This window comes from Numida meleagris, chromosome 18 (assembly GCF_002078875.1).
Source record: "Numida meleagris isolate 19003 breed g44 Domestic line chromosome 18, NumMel1.0, whole genome shotgun sequence".
Classification (NCBI taxonomy): Eukaryota; Metazoa; Chordata; class Aves; order Galliformes; family Numididae; genus Numida; species Numida meleagris.
The window spans coordinates 5,221,759-5,239,639 of record NC_034426.1 but is presented as its reverse complement, the minus strand read 5'-3'; the positions used below and the strand labels follow the sequence as shown (position 1 = coordinate 5,239,639).

The 17,881-nt window shown below is 39.2% G+C and overlaps 1 protein-coding gene across 3 annotated transcripts in view; it reads left to right on the top strand.

The window, feature by feature from the left end:
• NCBP3 (nuclear cap binding subunit 3) overlaps positions 1–16,690 on the top strand; it is a 21,279-nt gene extending 4,589 nt beyond the window's left edge. For 2 of the 3 annotated variants that reach the window (XM_021415458.1, XM_021415459.1), the window contains 12 exons: positions 1,260–1,325; positions 2,013–2,118; positions 3,068–3,193; positions 5,769–5,897; positions 7,964–8,037; positions 8,928–9,036; positions 9,768–9,867; positions 10,196–10,302; positions 11,261–11,546; positions 12,331–12,488; positions 13,539–13,703; positions 13,788–16,690. In XM_021415458.1, coding sequence (XP_021271133.1) covers positions 1,260–1,325; positions 2,013–2,118; positions 3,068–3,193; positions 5,769–5,897; positions 7,964–8,037; positions 8,928–9,036; positions 9,768–9,867; positions 10,196–10,302; positions 11,261–11,546; positions 12,331–12,488; positions 13,539–13,703; positions 13,788–14,023 — 1,662 coding nt within the window. In that variant the 3' untranslated portion in view covers positions 14,024–16,690. Of the gene's footprint in view, positions 1–13; positions 599–1,259; positions 1,326–2,012; positions 2,119–3,067; positions 3,194–5,768; positions 5,898–7,963; positions 8,038–8,927; positions 9,037–9,767; positions 9,868–10,195; positions 10,303–11,260; positions 11,547–12,330; positions 12,489–13,538; positions 13,704–13,787 lie in introns of those variants that run through there. The other variant, XM_021415460.1, reaches the window with a different exon arrangement.

Genomic DNA, 17,881 nt, shown 5'->3' with positions numbered 1-17,881 from the left:
CTCATTGTCCCTAGATAAGTTCAGGTACGGTCAGGTTGAATATGTGAAAGTGGGTCAGAGTTGATCTCAACTCCTAAGAAGGCTTTTGTTCTGAAAACGCGTGTGGATAATGCTTGAGAAACTAATCTCTAATTAGCTGGTTGACCAACATGCTTCAGCTTCTCCCAAATACGTGGCCTAAGAGGCAGCACCCTGCTGTATGTACTTCCTTGTGCTCCATCAGTCACCCCAGATGGCGGTGTTTTGGTTGCCTTTTTTCCATAGAAAAAATAATATGTTTATTTTCCTGTCCTCATATCTTTCTCTTTTAAATAACTGCAACTTTAGGAAAGTTGGATACTAAGAAAAGCTGTTAAGCTCGGTGTGTGACTGTTTTCTAACTGAGACTGACCTACTTTCTAGAAAAAGTCCTTTAGCCAAAATAATTATCGGAGCACAAGTGTAAACAGTGCCTTTATCCTTAGAGATAGCAAGACAAGGTATGTTCCTCAGGCTGCGAACCTTCCCTGGGAGTTGGTTCTGAGGGTTCCAGAATGAAGCAGTGTCATTGTTAAACATGCAGACAGCAGAAGGGACAGAGCTGGGGCACTGCTCCAGGGTTTGTGTTGTTTGCTGCGGGCTTAGATTTCAGCCATCTCAATTGGTGGAAATGAGTTTTACGTTTGTTTGTCATCATTCGCAATGTTCGCTCTCAGTCTGTAGTTTTGTATCAAACCAGTCGTGTTTCATATTGCTGTTTCTGGAAACTGGTTTTAAAATAATGATAAAAAATAGAAGTGAAAGACACTCGCTGAATTGTGGAAATGGTTTGACGTTCTGGCTTTCCTCTAAACCAAAAATGGCAAATGTCAAGAGTCACCTATGTTTATAGCATCACTGTTAAATCTGTTTGTGTTTTACAAGAAAATTACACCTGAAACGAAAATTCCGAAAATTGTAGTTGGGAAAGGTGTTTGATGACTTCTGCTGTGTTGCTCAGACAAAGTGAAAACCTTAGCAGCCACAGGTACAGCAATTAAATATTGCAAAAGCACAGAATCCTTTTAGTGGAGGCATTTTGGTTCTCTTGATGTGCTTTAACTCTCACTGGTGTCAGTGAAGTTAAATGCTTGTGTACCTGTCTATATAGGGATATGTAGCTTGGAGTAAGGATTAAGGGGAAGAGGATGGATTCCTCATAGGCCAGGTTTGTTTTAGCATAGCAAGTATGTCGCTGTCAGCATTCATTGAGATTTCATCACTGCTTTGCTTTGTTCCAGGACACTAGTAGGAGATATGAAAACAAAGCTGGAAGTTTCATTACAGGGATAGATGTCACATCCAAGGTAAATTTTGTCCTGTGGTTCTTTGAAGTGTTCTAATTATTGCTACAGGAGAGGAGGAAACACTTGATTTCTTTCCTAAGAGGCTATCTGTTTTCAGTAACTATAGAATTCTCCTTATGTTGGTTGTGAACAACATCCGGATGGGTTCTCTCTTGCAATTTTTAAGTAGCAAAATTTGTGTCCAAAACCTGAAAATGTTTGTATTGAAATTGCATTGATGCCACTCAGTAGTGCATATCACCCTTTGAGACAAGTGAGCTTTCTCTCTTATGTGGGTGACAGTATTTCAATATCCTTAAAAGATGAATTTTCCAGATGGAGAAAGTGTTTACTTTAAGGCAGCTATTTTTTTTTTTTACTACAGCGTCTGTACATTTGTTAGGAAGGAACAAATAATTTATTGTTCCATCACGGAAGCTGAGCATGGGTTCAGGATAGTTTGTTTGCATGTGTCTTGATCCTCATTATGTTGCCAAACTTGCTTTAAAAGTATTAAATGGCACAGTAATGTTTCAGTGAATTCTTTTTGTGTTCTGAAACATACGGATCTCTTCAGAAATAACAGAATTATTAATATGGATTGTTGCTGCTTGGTGAATTGTATTTTAAATATCCAGTCCTATGATGTATCTTGCTGGGAAGGCTGTGCTGATTCCTGTTTTGACTGCATTGTTTTGCATTTTTTAGGAAGCAATAGAGAAAAAGGAACAAAGAGCAAAACGCTTTCATTTTCGAGCTGAAGTGAATCTTGCCCAAAGGAATGTAGCTCTGGATCGGGACATGATGAAGAAAGGTACGAGTTTCTCCAACAGTCAAGAAGGAAAGATCCCTTTGTTTACTTCCTCACAATTCCTTTTCTTGATTTATATTATAATGTTTCCTACATCTCCCTGATAATTTTCAAGAGAAATCATGGGTTTCTTTTAAAAACAATTTTATTTTAATGTAATTACTTTTTAAACTACTTTGTAATAGCGCTTATCATTTTCACTCCTTACTTTACTGGCATCAGAAAAAAAAAAACATTTTTTATTTAATATTTGGCAGTGGCACCTAATGCTACGCATCCAGGATCTGTCTTCTGGACCAGTGCTGCCTTAAGAATATTTAAATTCCTTGACAAGGCCTTGGACACTGTTTGTATGTGAGCATAGGACTCTGTGTCCTGTGCATAGAAAGATCAGATTCCATGAGTGATGGCACATGTGCTGTAAGATGGCAAGCTGGACGTGCTGGAGTTTAAGCAGATAATCTGAGAGATGTGCACACACAACAGGTTGGCATTTTTGGCATCCAGTTAGCTCCCAAGGCCTAGGGGCCAGCTAAGCTTTGGCCTGTAACATCTCTCCATGAGATGTGTACGAATCTTGTACTATGTCCTGGTCATGGGCCTCATTAGTATTATGTCTCTTCAGTACTTAGTAGAAGTACTTTAGTAGCATTTTAAAGAAAAAAAGAAAAAAAAAACACCTCTGTAAGGCAGTTTGATGCTTTTCAGTACCTGCAGCTACCAGTGCATGTAGTATTACAGCCACCTTTCTCTCTTTTTAATTTTCAGTTAACATTTTACAGTGTGGAATAACTCAAGTTCTAGTATTGTAGAATGGTGTACATAATACTTTGTTTTAATTAATTTCCCTTTAGCTTATTTTAAATGTTTGCTTTAGAAATCCGTATATTATGAACATAAAAGCTTGCTTTATAGAAATGAATGTCAGTTTTATCTCTCTTCCTCTTTATAGCAATTCCTAAAGTGAGACTGGACACAATTTACATTTGTGGGGTGGATGAAATGAGTACACAGGACATCTTTGCCTATTTCAAAGAGTATCCTCCTGCTCATATCGAGTGGTTAGATGATACTTCATGTAAGTAAATGGAATGGTTTATTTGTCGTTCTTAATCCTTGATATCAGTGGTAGCTGTACCTCGGATGTCTTTGTGGCTTTGTCTGTCTGTTTCCCTTTCATTAACCTTAGCCAAAAGAGATTTAGAAGGAAAGAATTAATAGCGTGTGGTGAAAATCAAACCCACTGTCTGAATGAGTACTTAGAAAGAAAATGATTTAAAAATGAGCTAAATAGCTTACCATTATCCATATTACTGATGTTGAAGGAGACTAAAATAAATACATTGGTAGCTGGAAGCACGGCCAGTGCCCAAACTGTCAGGGCAGGAGAGTCCCTTGTGCAGGATGTGAATTGAGTTCATGACAAGTTAAAGTGGTATTGTGCAAAATACGGTGGTCTAATTAATACAGTTAGAAGTGCTGAAGAGGGGAGATAACTTGTGCACAGAGGAGCAAGTTATGTAGCTCTTAGAAAGTGGAATAAAGAAAACATGATGAGGAATGTTTGTTCACAAACTGAAATTGTCAGAAAGGGGCAACATAAAATAGCTTGCCAGTTCTGATGTGGGAAAAAATGGTCCACAAGTGTGATGTTGCTTACATTTTGGCACAAATAGGGTATCTGCTTGTAAGTGTCACAAAGAATAATGTTCTGAGAAGAAATTATTTAACTGTGCAGCTAGAGAAGTTGGCACGGTTTTGTGCTGGGAAGGAGCAGACGTTGCTAAATTTGTTTAGTTCCTTTCTCAGGGAGGAATTAGTGGGTGGAGGAAGGTGGCTGATGAATGAGACATGCATAGATTGGAAAGGGAATGCAAATTCGCATAGCAAGGGCTGTTGTGAGGAGTATATGTGCAGTGAGATTGCCAGAAAGATAAAAGATTGTTGGCAGTCACGTTTTCCTCAGTGCTACTAAAGACTGCACAAGAGCTGTTTGCTACAGCTGGGGACTGGAAGCTGAGTGTCTGCTGGCTAGAAATCCTGTAAATTAATGGGAGGGAGAGGTAGGAACTGTTTTCTTTAGCAGTATGGTTGAATTCTGAAAGTTAATAGTGTGGCCCCCTGGCATGACCATGAAGGAACTGTGTCCAACTGCAAAACAAAAGATATGGTGTACTATAAATAAGTACAGGCTGTTTGAAATGCAGCGACCCCTGGGTAGACATTGGCAGTAAAGAGCTGCTAGATGAACCTGTGATGATGGCAGCCAAGTGCACAGGTTAACCTTTATATCTGCCTTTACAAGATGATGTGATGATCCTTTTCTTAAATGTTGCCTGAGTGAATTTAGCGTGAAGCCAGAGCGAACTTTGCCGTGCAAAAGTGCAAACTTCAAAGCTGTAGCAACACTTTACCCATTTGTAGTTATAACACATCAGTTTTAGTGAGCAGTCTCCATGCTGTGCTTGGGTTGGCATCCTGGCACATTAGTATAATGGTGCATTGGTACACCTGGCTGCAATGGGCATTGATATGAAAACTACACTTGGTGAAAATATAAGGAAAAAGCATTGCCTTTTCAGCATATGTTTGTGTCACAGCATGACAAAAAATGTAACGTTCCCAACTGAATTACATCTCAACCTGCCTTGCTTCAAAAGTGAATTTAGACCGTTCTGTGTTTCAAACTGGTGAACATAAAATGATAAAGGCTTTGAATATGTGGAAATGTCTAGAGCAGGTAGGCATACATAAATAAAAAGTTATTAGCTGGAACTTGAAGCTTGGATGTTCTTTGCCTCATAAATCTTGTCTGTTCAAGTAATTGAAAAGAAAATCTTTTATTTGGGGACGCTGTGTATAGTTTTCTTGATATCTACGTTCACTTATTCAGCAACTCAGGAAATGGCAGTAACAACAGCAGAAAATGGCATTTGTTACTGCATTTGCCCGAAATGCATCCCTGCAGAAATCTTTTGCTCAGAACCTAAGTGTTTTCTTTGTCGCTTTTTCTATATGAACGTGTATAAGATGCTCTTAATGGGCCTTACAAGTTTTTAAGTTTTACTTCAGTAGCATCTGCTGATACATGAGACATACATGAAGCACTTACTAACTCGTGTTGTTAACCTGTGTACAGTGTAGCCTCTTTAAAGTGCTTGAGCAGTCTCTTCTTTTTCTGCTCTTTGGAAAAGATTAACAGACTTCTGTGTTAAAGTCCAAGGTTTGGTTAAATTAAAAAAAAGAAAAAGAGGCATAATCAAGGATTATTTCTTGGGTTGTTTGGTTTTTTTTTTTTTGATCTTTAATTGTATTTCTGTGCTGACACATTCATGAAATACAGTGGCCCTTATTCAGTACTGTAATATCCTTTGCTCTGGTACATATATGGTTATGCTTTTTGGTGGTGTGGTTTTGATCAGTTGTTGTGTGTTTTTGTAACGAGACGAAAGCTGTGTGTCCCCCAGGTGAACAAGAGTTAAAGAACACAAATTCCCTTACTAGAGATGTGTCTGATTACTTTTTAGTCATGTCACATAAGAACATTTCTGAACTTCTGTTAGCAGTTTCCCACCAGTAAGGCAGTGCACGTGACTGCTTGTTGACACAAACTGCATTATGTTTTTGTGTATGTTTCTATCTGTATGTCATAGGCAATGTGGTCTGGCTTGATGAAGTAACAGCAACACGGGCTCTAATAAACATGAGTTCCTTTCCTGATCAAGAGAAACCAAAAGGCAGAGAAAACAATGAAGAGAAGACAGCTGAAAAAAACAAGAAAGGTAGATGAGATATGCATATATAGATGTCATCTAGTAAAATCAATTAAACTTTAAACTTGTGCTTGGGTACTGCGTAATCTGAATTACTGAAGGAGCTTCTATCATATAGTTTCAGGTAAATGTATTCTGCCACTTTAAAAAAGGCTTTCATCTTGGAAACCTTTTGAAGAAACTACTTCTTAAAAGGTGGGTTGGAGCTAGAGCAAAAGCAGTAACTCGGTCAGTGCTGAGCATGTTAGATGCAGGGTCAAATTTGGATGTGGTATTCATAGTGGTACACGTTGCACAGGAATAAGTCTGTGTTATGTGTGTGCAAAGGCAGTGCAAGGATGGATATTTTACCTGTGGAAAAGAGCAGGTGTAAGAAAGCGTCTTGGTTTTGAAATACCACGGTTTATTCTTTGGCTTGATACAACACCATCCTTCACGTGTACCATCCACACTGCTGTGCTAGTGCGTCACCTCGCTGCTGTGTGTATCAGCTCTAAGTTTGGCTGCTTTACTTTCAAGACAGAAGCACTCTGAGAGGTCAGTTACAAAAGAGGAAAGCAGCGAACGTACAGCTCAGCGTTGTGATAAATTTGGTATCTCAATGCCTTAGTTGTAAATTCATTGTAGAGGTGTAAATTAAGAGTCAGACCAACGTCATCAATTGTTTCAAAGTACTGCCCTAAAGAGTGCAAAGTGAAGGGGGGGTGCTTCATTTATGAACTCTTCCCAGATTTTGCTTAAACATGCGTTTGAACAAAAAGAACAGAAATCTCTATTTTATATTCACGGTGCTACCAAAAGCCTTTCTGTAAAATGTGGGCTTTAAACTTGTGGATGTTTCTAACTCATTCCCTTTTCTTCTTGTTGCTTTTCTCTGCAATGCAGTGGCTCCTCCTCCATCCGTGTGACTTTAAAATATTGATAATGCTTCAAGTAAGATTTGTTACAAAGTTTTTGGAGATTATTGAATGTCTTGTTTAAATGGAGCATAAAGATATGTATATTAATCTTGTTGGCTACAGTGTACGTATTTCATCATCAAAATCGTGTCATCTAAATTCCTCCTACATAAACTTATTCACCTGTTCAGCTGGAAAAGTGGGATATTGGATGGAGTGCAAGCTGTGCAAATTACATCTTAAGGTGTGAGGTGCATACAGATCTGTTGAAGTAATCTGGCTTAGTTACATTTCTTTTCTAGGTATGAGCTTGAGGTCTGTCTAGACATCTAGGGTTGCAGGACACCAGTCTTTACAGTGAGAAGCTAATATAAAAACATGTTGAAGGCTGTCCCTCATAGAAGTCAGTTAATATTTGATTTTAGCTAATTTGTCTACTGAAATTCTCTCTTTGGAGTCAGATTGGCTAATTGGCTAATTTTTGAATAGCTGTTGTTCTCTATTAGAAGTTGTCAAGTCCAGTCAGAGGAGATTTAAGATAAGGAACTCTGAAATATAGAAGATGGTTTTTCCAGTCGTATGTCTTTTTAAGAAGGCTCAAAAAAAATTCCAATAACAGTTTACTTCCCACAAGCTAAAAAAACACAACAAAACCTGAAGAACCTATGCAGACAACTCACAGTATACATAGTTCTGGAACTGTGTACTCTTCCGTTAGCTATTTCACTTCAAAATCAAGTCACTGTTTTTTTCAGGTCTCTCAGAAAATGTAAGCTTTTGAGTAGTAACCTGTTTCATGTTGGGAATATTGGATACCTGCAGGTACTTGCAGCATTTGGAAAGGAGGCAGAAGGAGATGGGCTTTGATAAGCCTTTTGTAGTCTTGTCCTTGCTGATCTCTGTCATACTTTGAAATTGCAGTGCAATTTCATTTGCTTTCAAATAAGTAAATTGATAATCCGTGCGTGCGGCCTCAGGCACTTACCTGTGTCATGTTATTCTGTGCTCATGTGTGCTTCAAATTTCTGTAGGCGTTCACTGTTTTGATTACTCTCTAGGCTGCACAGAAGAATGGATAACACCTTCAGTTTGATTTCAGAGACTGTAGATCATAATATTCAAATGAACTGGAGCATTAAAATGTAGATTTCTTTTCCTGATTATTTTCCTTTTTAGAAAAACAGGAGGAAAGTTCTGATGATGAGACAGAAGAAGGCGAGGTTGAGGACGAAAATCCAAGTGACATTGAGGTCAGTATAGAAAGAAAATGAAAACTCCATTATGGAAGTTTTGCTGTTACTGATGTGATGTATTCATTCAATTACCAAAGTAAATTAGGTGGGGAAATGACAGGAAGTGCAGGCATGCTGCTGGTGAGAATAGCTTCATAAAAATGCTTTGTGAAAGTAGATTTTGAAGACTGATAGGGCAGCCAGCATGTTAGAGCTAGACTGGCTGCTCTGTCCTGTTGAAAGGAGACAATGAAAGAAAAATAGCGGAAGGCAACAGCCTTTCAGTATAGAAGGCAGTGTATAAAGTGGGGAAGAAAAGAGGATTTAGGCTGCCTGTAGATTTGTGTGGGCATCAGCATACACGTTGATGTTTTGAAAGTAGTTTAATCTTCACTGGTTGAGTATATATAATGGGTGTCATTAGTATTTTCTTTAGGAATGGCTCAGCGAACGCTCACCCAGATTATGGAAATCTGAATTTTAGCTTACAGAAAGCAGCTGTAAATGAAAAAAAAAATAATGCCTGTAAGTCACTGTGTGAGGGCAAGGGAAGCCATTGGTGAAACCATTTGTAAGTGAAACAAACAAAAGAAATCAAGTTGTTCTGTTTCAGTGTCTAAGTTTATTTCTTTTCTTCATTTCAGTCATACTGTAGTTTCATTTGAAAATGTCTTTCATTTAATAATCTGAAAAAATGTTATGAAGGAAGAGACAAAAATATTTTAAACCTTTTGGCAAAGAACTTTAATAATACATAGTAATTTGTCAAGAAAAAAGTGGAGTTAGTCTGAACAGAATTCGAGAGGTAACTTACTTAGTAACCGAGGGATTGCTTCTCTGCAAGCAATCCATTTTCATTCAAAAGGAATTTTATTTTTGAGTCCAAAATACCTTTTTTGCCCCCAAAGTTGGATGCCCTCACCCAGGTAGAAGAGGATTCTCTCCTGCGTAATGATCTTCGCCCTGCCAATAAACTGGCTAAAGGAAACAAGCTATTCATGAGATTTGCTACTAAAGGTAAATGAACAGCTTAACAAGCATAATGAATTAATTGCTTGTTGCAGTTTTATTTGTTGACTAATTAATTACCTACTACCTAATCTTTATTTGCAAAATTGTTAGGTTTTTTTGCTAATTGTTAGGTATTAAGATTTTGCAAAGAATACACATGTAATGTGTGAATTAAATCCAGTTCACGTTGTATGAAGATTATTGTACATGAAATATTATCTTGGGTTCAGGGCATTCTTCCCAGTACCATAGAATAGGCTTTATGATGCACTTCTCCACAGAGGTAAATTTTTACATTTTATAAATATGAAAATCATTGGAGATGTTTATGAGGTACTGATGGAAATTGTTGCTTAATAGAGATATTAAATCATATTAATGAATAAAATGAAAACGCATATAATTTCTGAGCCATGTGGAAGATGGCAGATCCATAAAGAAAGGAAAGGTCAGGAATAAGGTAAGTATAGCCTCCAGCAGTTGCAGTGGGCTGTAATGCTCCTTTAAGCTGATATGCAGAAACTCAGAGTGTCCAGGGAATTGGGCACAAATAAAACTGTGGTGGTAGGAGAAATTTCAGTCGAGGTGTCAGGAAAATTGTATTGTTCAGGAAGGAAATTGAAATAATAGGGATTTGTAAGACATACTCAGACTTCCTTTCACTCACTCTGTGTCTGACTGAACGCTAGTGAGGTATGTTCTCAGAGGAAATATTCCTTTAATGTGTGTTTTTTCAGATGACAAAAAAGAACTGGGAGCTGCAAGGAGAAGCCAGTATTACATGAAGTATGGCAATCCGAATTATGGAGGCATGAAGGGGATTCTTAGTAATTCTTGGTGAGTGCAGGATGGAGGAATTGGAATGCTGCGGATGCTCAGACAAGGTGGTTCAAAACTAACTTGTAGATTTTTTTTTTCTTTTGTTTTCTGTAGATATTTCTGAAGGTTGAATAATGTTTTTGCAAAGTGATGATGTATTTGCTAGGGGAATATCTTTTGTGATAGTAGAAAGCTTTGTATTCAGAACAGACATGCAGAACAGGTCTCTGACATAAATGTATTTGTTATTAAAGTGAGTGATAATTGCGCATGCTTAATCCAGGATTAATTACAGCTCGTTTTTTTTTCTTGTGATAGGAATGTCATTCTTTTTGTGGTGTTTCAGGAAACGAAGATACCATTCACGTCGAATCCATCGGGACGTGATAAAGAAGAGGACTCTTATTGGGGATGACGTTGGCTTGACTCCTCCTTACAAACATCGTCATTCAGGTAATTGATGGCAATATGTCAAACCTGTACGAGTGTAACTGGGGAAGTGGAGGGCTGGAAAGGACCTTGAGTACTGTCTTATCTAATACCATTCAGTGCATGGAAGTGAGGTGTACTTCTAAAAAATAATCCATTCCTAAATTGCGTATCAAGAGTTTGCAAGAAATGTGGAAGCAAAACCTTTGTGCTGCTCCTCGCCTTGCCAGAATGTCTGCTACTCTTCATGCTATGTTAGTTTTTTAGAAGTTTAGGACGTGGAGGCTACAGTACCAGGGGCAAAAAGAAGGGATAAATGTTTGTAAACTTCTGGCAATTTGCTTTACTTGCCATTTCAATTCTTCTTTTATATGACCAAACAATCTGTAGACGTGGAACAATAAAGATTAGAAAATTCTGTTAAAAGGACTTGAAAGTCTCCATCTGCTCCACAAGGTAGAGGGTGTGGGTTAGAAAAATAATTGGGGTAAAAATCTTTGCTGCCTTCTGAAGTGAAGTTTGTATACTGGAAATATTTATTTATATTTAAATCACTGTGTGAGGAATTCTTTTTGGCATTACTACTTACAGGAGTTAAGAGGATTCTCATGAGCCAGCAGTTGTCACATTAAGCCCTGCAAGATCATAGGAAATGTTATGTTTAGTTCAGGAAGTGTGAACTGGCCCTGCAACAGGAGGCAGTTATACCTTCTATGTTGGGTCTGGATACATGCTTGAGCAGTATTCTGAGATAGTGGGCTCTGGGCTTTTTTTCTCCCATGGTCATTTTCTCCCTCTTAGATTGTTCTGTAGCATAGACTTCACTTACAATATTTTGCAAAATATTCTCTTTTTAGCCTTGAAGAACTACAAAGACTCATTTCTATTGCATCATTTCTTTACAGTAATAATTTTCTGCCTTCTTCTTATCTACGATAGATGGTAAACTTCAGTTTCTCAGAATCAGTTTGTTTTGCTATAGGCTTGGTAAATGTTCCTGAGGAGCCTATTGAGGAGGAAGAGGAAGAAGAAGAGGTTCAGGATATGGACGAAGATGACAGAGTTGTTGTTGAGTACCGTGATGATCTACAGCCTTTCAAACAGTCCCGAGACCGCGGTACGGCGAGGAGATCAAGTGCAAGCGCATCTGATTCTGATGAAATGGACTATGATCTTGAACTGAAAATGATATCGACCCCCTCTCCCAAAAAGAGCATGAAAATGACAATGTATGCAGATGAAGTGGAATCACAACTGAAAAATATTAGGTAAAGGTTTCCTGTTCTTTAAAAGTATCAGTGAAAAGGCATTTTAAATGTAATCAGTGACAGTACTGTCAGAGCTTGAAGGCAAACTGTTGAAGCTGCTATTTCAATTCTTAAAATAATTTTGCAGTAGATATTGTAGAGGTGAAATGCAAAATACAGAAAAGCCTGTGTCAATCTTTTCTTTCCAATTCACATTTTTAAAACGCAGCTTCCTTTGTAGATTTCTGTAACCCAGCGTCATGATCATAATAAAGCTCAAAGTGGAATCAATGAAAATGTAGGCAAGCAAGCAAAATTAAGCTCTTCTGGGTCATAGGTAGACCAGCCATCCGCAGGTGTAGATGGAAAAAAAGTAATTTATGTCCATTATGGGCCTATTAACCAAAACTACATATATTGTGGACAATTAGAATAATTTTAAAATACATCCCTTTGGTAGTATGAATCATTATCATGGTTCATTATAACGTCAAATCTTTTACCAGTTCTGAGGTTGCTTTGAATTTTGACCCAGAGGGCACAGCCTTACAGAGACAAGCTCAATATCTGCCTTGCAATGGATACTGAGGAGTTCATGTGTTTACAGTTAGACTTTGGATTCTGACTGAAAAACATGCTCGTATAAGTGACATTGTTGGTTTTTTTTTGTTTATTTGTATTTCACCTCTGTTTCTCAGTAAAGCAATCCTGATAGCATTGTTTTCTATAATTTTACATACAAGAAGGTTTGAGAACTACGCTAGATTTCATTTTGTTTAAGGGACCTTATTGTTGTTTTATTTAGGAATTCCATGCGAGCAGATAGCATAGCAACCAGTAATGTGAAAAACAGGATTGGCAGTAAAGGATCGTCGGACAAAGTTGTAGATGTAAGGCTACTGTTAGAAGAGAAACGTCAGAATAATAACGGGCTGCGGCAGCCAAGCAGCATTGTAAAATCAGGTAATTGGAAACTCTTACTTTGTGCAGAATTATGACTGTTGTTTTAATAATCGATGTAGTCATTTTACAGCAGTCCTCCACTGCAACTTAGAAACGTGAGGAAATCCCATTCAGCAGCAATTTCTGCATTTGTATGGTTAGTTTTTCCTCACTAAGAGGCAGAGTTGGAGCTTGCTTTGGGGGGAAAAGTAAAGTACATTTAAGTGAAAGAGTGACATTTATTTTTATCTAGTTTCTTTGCCTGCATCTAATTCCCCCCTCCCCCCCACATACACTTTGTCCTTTTTGATTTGCTTACTTATTGAGTCAGATTCTGTATGGGGCTATAGGAACCTGTACTGAGGTGGAGCTCATGTGCAAACTGCAACTTGAGGTATGAACTACATGAGATAATACACATATAGGAGTATGTATATGTATACATGTATATATGTGTATATGGAAGTATTTTTTCAAATGGCAGTCTTTTTATTTATTAGTTATTTAATGCTAATTGACTTGCTTTTTTTGATGCAGATATGTGTAATTTCAGCTACTTCTGACACAGATAGTGTCCAGAGAATTATCTGACTGATCATGGGTTAAGTGTCAGTATATTCAGCATTTGTATGTTCTTATTTCCATTTTATTCTGTAGAATATTAAGAGGTATTAGAACCCTAAGGCAAAGTATCTATAATCTGAAAAAAAAATAAATAAAGGCATAACAGTTATCTTATATCTCATGCTGGATACATCTATGCTGGGCTGCTAAAACAAATGCAGCAAGCCATGGAATAACTGCTACTTTTTTAGTCATCTGGACAAAATACAACCTGAAAACATTAACTACCAAATTTATTGCTGAAGAACAGTGAAATCTGGTTAACATTTTATTGCAAGCATTGTCAAGACTGACATCTGAATATGAAGGACTTAATGAAAAGAGTATAGAAAAGATAAGAACATTGGTCTAGTTCTGAGTTCTGTGAAGTGTGCAATGAACATCAGATTAGAACTAAAGTAAATGCAACGTGATTTTTGTCATTTTAATCACTGAAAATATCCCTAGATGTGCGGCAAAGGCTGGGAAAAAGACCACATTCTCCAGAAGCTAAGCCTCCGGGCAGCATCTCTGCTCCTCGTCGAGAACCAATATCAGATGTACACAGCCGGCTAGGAATCCCCAAGCAGGATGTAAAAGGCCTCTACTCTGATACCAGAGAGAAGAAGTCAGGTTAGTTTTGTGGTGGAGTACAAGTTTAAAGAAAAGCAGTACATTCTTGTTATTTTTAAAAGTGCTTGTTTTTCATCTAATCAGGTAATTTATGGACCCGATTAGGGTCTGCTCCGAAGACACAAGAAAAGACTTCAGATAAACCTGAAAACTCCGTGGCATCTCCAGAGGAAGATGATTCAGAGCTCCAACGGGTTTGGGGTGCTCTCATTAAGGAGAAAGAGGAGTCTCGACAAAAAAAGAGTCGACTGGATAATTTACCATCTCTACAAATTGAAATCAGCCGAGAAAGCAGTTCTGGATCAGATACAGAATCATGATTTTACACCTTCATCCTCAAGATTGTGACTCTGCAGTGTGGCAAGATTTCCTTTGCCCAAAAGCTGAACACTGGCAAAGACTCTGCAGTGAAGGTTCCAGAAATGTCTCAGCTCCTTTTATACAAAAATAGAGATGCATATGCCACTTGAAACCTAAAGCAATCATGTTTGTCTGGAGTCTGTGGTTGGCCCTGTGTTATGTAGGGCGTTGTCATATATGTTAATTACAGCAAACCTGTAGTTAATTCTAGCCAAACATTTTTCCCTAAACTTTGAATTTAAAAGAAGAGGGAGAGATACTCTGTATTTTTAAGAAGACCTTTTTGTTCTTAATATTTTTAACATGGAATCTTTTAACAAAATATTTTACACAGTTCATCCAAAGAACAGGGCATTTCACAGTCAGCACCATTGCCTTGCCCTTCTGGCACTTACCAGCACCTTTCCTCTTAAAGTAATAACAATAATGCTTCCTGGGTAAGCAGCCAGCAAGGATGAAGCATAAAGGGACTGTTCCCTTCCTCCAAAATAATGAATGTAAATCAAATGTTGCAGTACAGTGAGGTTTCATACGGTATCCATATAGCATCACTGCTCTCAAAGAATTCCTTTCATTTATTTGTTTTGGTGATACTGTGCTCTGCTGTAGCAAGGATTGCAGTGTTTCAGACTGCAAAGATGGTTGTTTGAGAGAATTGTGTAAATTCCTGAAGGTTTTTTTTTTTTTTTCCTAGTTACGTATTGAGAAATTATATTTCTCTCATCCAGCTGTATTATGTTTTGAAGAAATCTAACAGTTTAAAAACTTACACTTTTATATTTGTGGAAATTTCCTGTTGGCCATGGTGAAAAAAGCTATAGTGATGTTTTCCTATGTGCTGTTTAACTATACATATATATAACTGAAAGAGAAAAGGAAAACTAGGATCACTGTCCCATGTCAATATTTTTGAGTGTTCTTCTTGTATAGTACATGTGGATGTGCACATGGTTGACTTGTTACATTCAGCTTTTTTTTTTTTTTTTACTTGCATATCCTCTCTACATAAAAGTTTGATCAGAGTGCAGCTGCAATTTTTCCTTCCTCTTGCCTGTGGCATATATTTTGATTGCCAACAATTCGAAATGAGGAATAATGATGGCACGTCGCGTTCTGCTGAACAGAACAGGTGGCAAAAAACATTGTCTGCTATTTTTTTTGACAGTCTGAAGATGTTTGCTTTGTCTTTGGGACTGTTCATCCTGGAGAAGAGGACTTTGTGTGTGTGTTTGGGGGGGGTTTATCAATGTATGTAAATACCTGAAGAGAGAATGCAAAGAAGAGAGAGCCGTGCTGTTTTCAGTGGTGCCCAGCGTTAGGATAAGAGGCAGAGGCACCAAGTGGAACACAGGAGTTTCTGTCTGAACTTCAGGAAGCACTTCTTTACTCTGTGAATGATGGAGCACTGGCTGCTCAGAGAGGTTGTGGAGTCTCCTCCTTGGAGATGTCAGAAGCTGCCTGGAAATGCTCTGAGTGGCCCTGTTGATGCAGGGGGTTGGCAGGTGACCTCCAGATGTCCCTTCCAACCTCAACCATTTTGTGATTGAGTCCCTACTTCCCAGGTTCTGTCAGTCCAAAATGTCTGTAAATCTCCTGTCTGCCTTTTAGCATTTTTTTTCCCTCTTCCTCTCTTTGTTTTGTGTTTTTGTTTATTTGTGGTTTTTGGTTGGTTGGTTTTGGAGTAGGTTTGATGTTTCACAAAAGTAAGGATTCTGCAGTTAACTTTTCTTACTGCTTTATTATGGGTAAGCAGCATGTAAAATGAGAGGTAAAGCGAAAGGTACAGCAATGAGAAATGTAAGCCAGGGACTGTCCGGGCTTCACGTCTTCTCTCCTTGTTTTGTGACACCCTGCAGTTTATATTTAATTATTGAATATATAAATATGGCTCATAAAAAAAGTGCTGTTGAGAGTAAACGACTGCAATGTCCAATCACTGTAATAGTTCATTTCAGTGTGTGCTTCCATTAATATCCCTCCCAAAGCTTTAAAATAGAACCACACCTTACCCGCTCCTCAAGACCCTGATCAAATTCATTTAACCAGTCTCTTTTTGCCAGTAAATCTTTGTGTTGTGTTACTGCTTTGAATCTGTTATGACCTTGCCATTTTCTGAAAGGAGGAGGTAGGTATCAATCGTGCATTAGGTCTATGAGCATCACTGTGTGTGTTGTTGTGAATCCTTCCCTGTGTTTGGGGTCAGGACCTGGCTGTGGTCTGCTCTTCATGTTGTTGGTAACCACTGTGTTTCCAGGTAAAGATTCATCACTTGAGCCTGGTGAAGGGTGGGCTGCTGGTCTGAAAGATGGAATGGGAACAGGAAACCAGTTCGGCTGATAGAAACAGGTGGTCTGATGGGTGTATGAATGAGAAAAGTGGTGTAGGCAGTGGCTGGCATTCAAGGAAGAGGAGCCATGAGCACCGAGTCTGTTATAAATACGCTTCAGGAACGCGTCTGTGTTGGGAAGGGAGGACTGTGTGTTAATGACAGCACAGGATCGTAGCTGCAAGAAAATTGAAGTTTGCTGTTGAAGGGATCTACTAAGAGGAATATTTTCCCCTTTTTCCCGTTTTTCACCCCCTTTTTTTCTGTGTTTTGATAATTAAAAATGAGCACTGAACCCTCAGTGGATGCTTCTTCTTTATCATAACTAACATAAATCCAGGAGATTGCATAGAAGGATTTCCTGCAAATCCCTTTCCTTCTCTTTGTGATCCGGGAGCCAGAAAGATTCCGCCCTCCAGGAATTCGTTGTAGACCCCATTAAAGCCCTCCCTCCTTCCTTCCCTTTCGCCCGCTCTGCAGGAAATGGACGCCTTCCTCCCCCCGCCTCACGTGAGCAGTGGTACGGCCCTCCCAGCTCTCGCGAGAACAGCGGTGCAGCCCACCCCCCCCGCGGAAGCGTGGTACATCCCGAGCCTTTATAAGCGGCGGCCGCAACGCTTCCTGCCCTTTCGCCGCGTGCGTCTGGTTGTAGTCGGCCGGTCGTTGGTAGAGCTGAGGTGAGGTGAGGGATCACTAACCCCCCCACTCCCCACAACGAGCAGCGATGTTGCAGGCCGTGCCTCCTCGTCCCCAAAGGGCTGTAGGCCCGACCACTTGAGGCGGCAGCTGAGGGGGATAAAGGAGAACGGGCCTCGCTCCTCTCGTCCCCGCGGGCCCTCATGGAGGCGGGCTCCGGCCCCGGGCCCCGCCAGGAGTGCGCAAGCGCCGCTGGAAGGGCTCTGCGGCCCGTCCTGAGGTGAGCGGGGCTAGGAGACCTTGGGGCGGGGGAGGTTCTTAGTACTGAGCCTTCGGAGGCCTACTGTGGGTTTTTATTATTATAGCCCGTCTCTCCTCCCCTTTTTTCCCCTTTGATCCTTGATGTGCCGGACCCTTTTCGAGCAGTGGCCGTCACAGCCTTCAGACTGATGTTCTGTGGAATTACATTTGGAAAACGTAGCAGATACGGTCTGGCACACTGCACAAGGGAAACTTATAAGTTTCTTTAGCTAAAAAACTTTGAAAAACGGTGATTCATTATTAAAACCCACACACACAATTGTATGCACGCTGTTGGTAATGAGAGTTTTTTCTTATTATTTTAACAAACGTACTTCTGTGATTTTCTAGAATTCTTGCTGAAGAGTACTCCTTTAATGCGTGTTTGGTGTCTGTTCCCCCAGCAGAACGATGCCCTGAAGCAAAGAGTAAGTTACCTTTATTTTCTGCGAAGGTATTATGAAAATTCTAGCTATTTCTTTCAATACTGGTGATAAAAAGTAGCTAAGTGTAAGGCTGTTAATTGAAAATAGCCTGTAATAATTATATCTTCGTT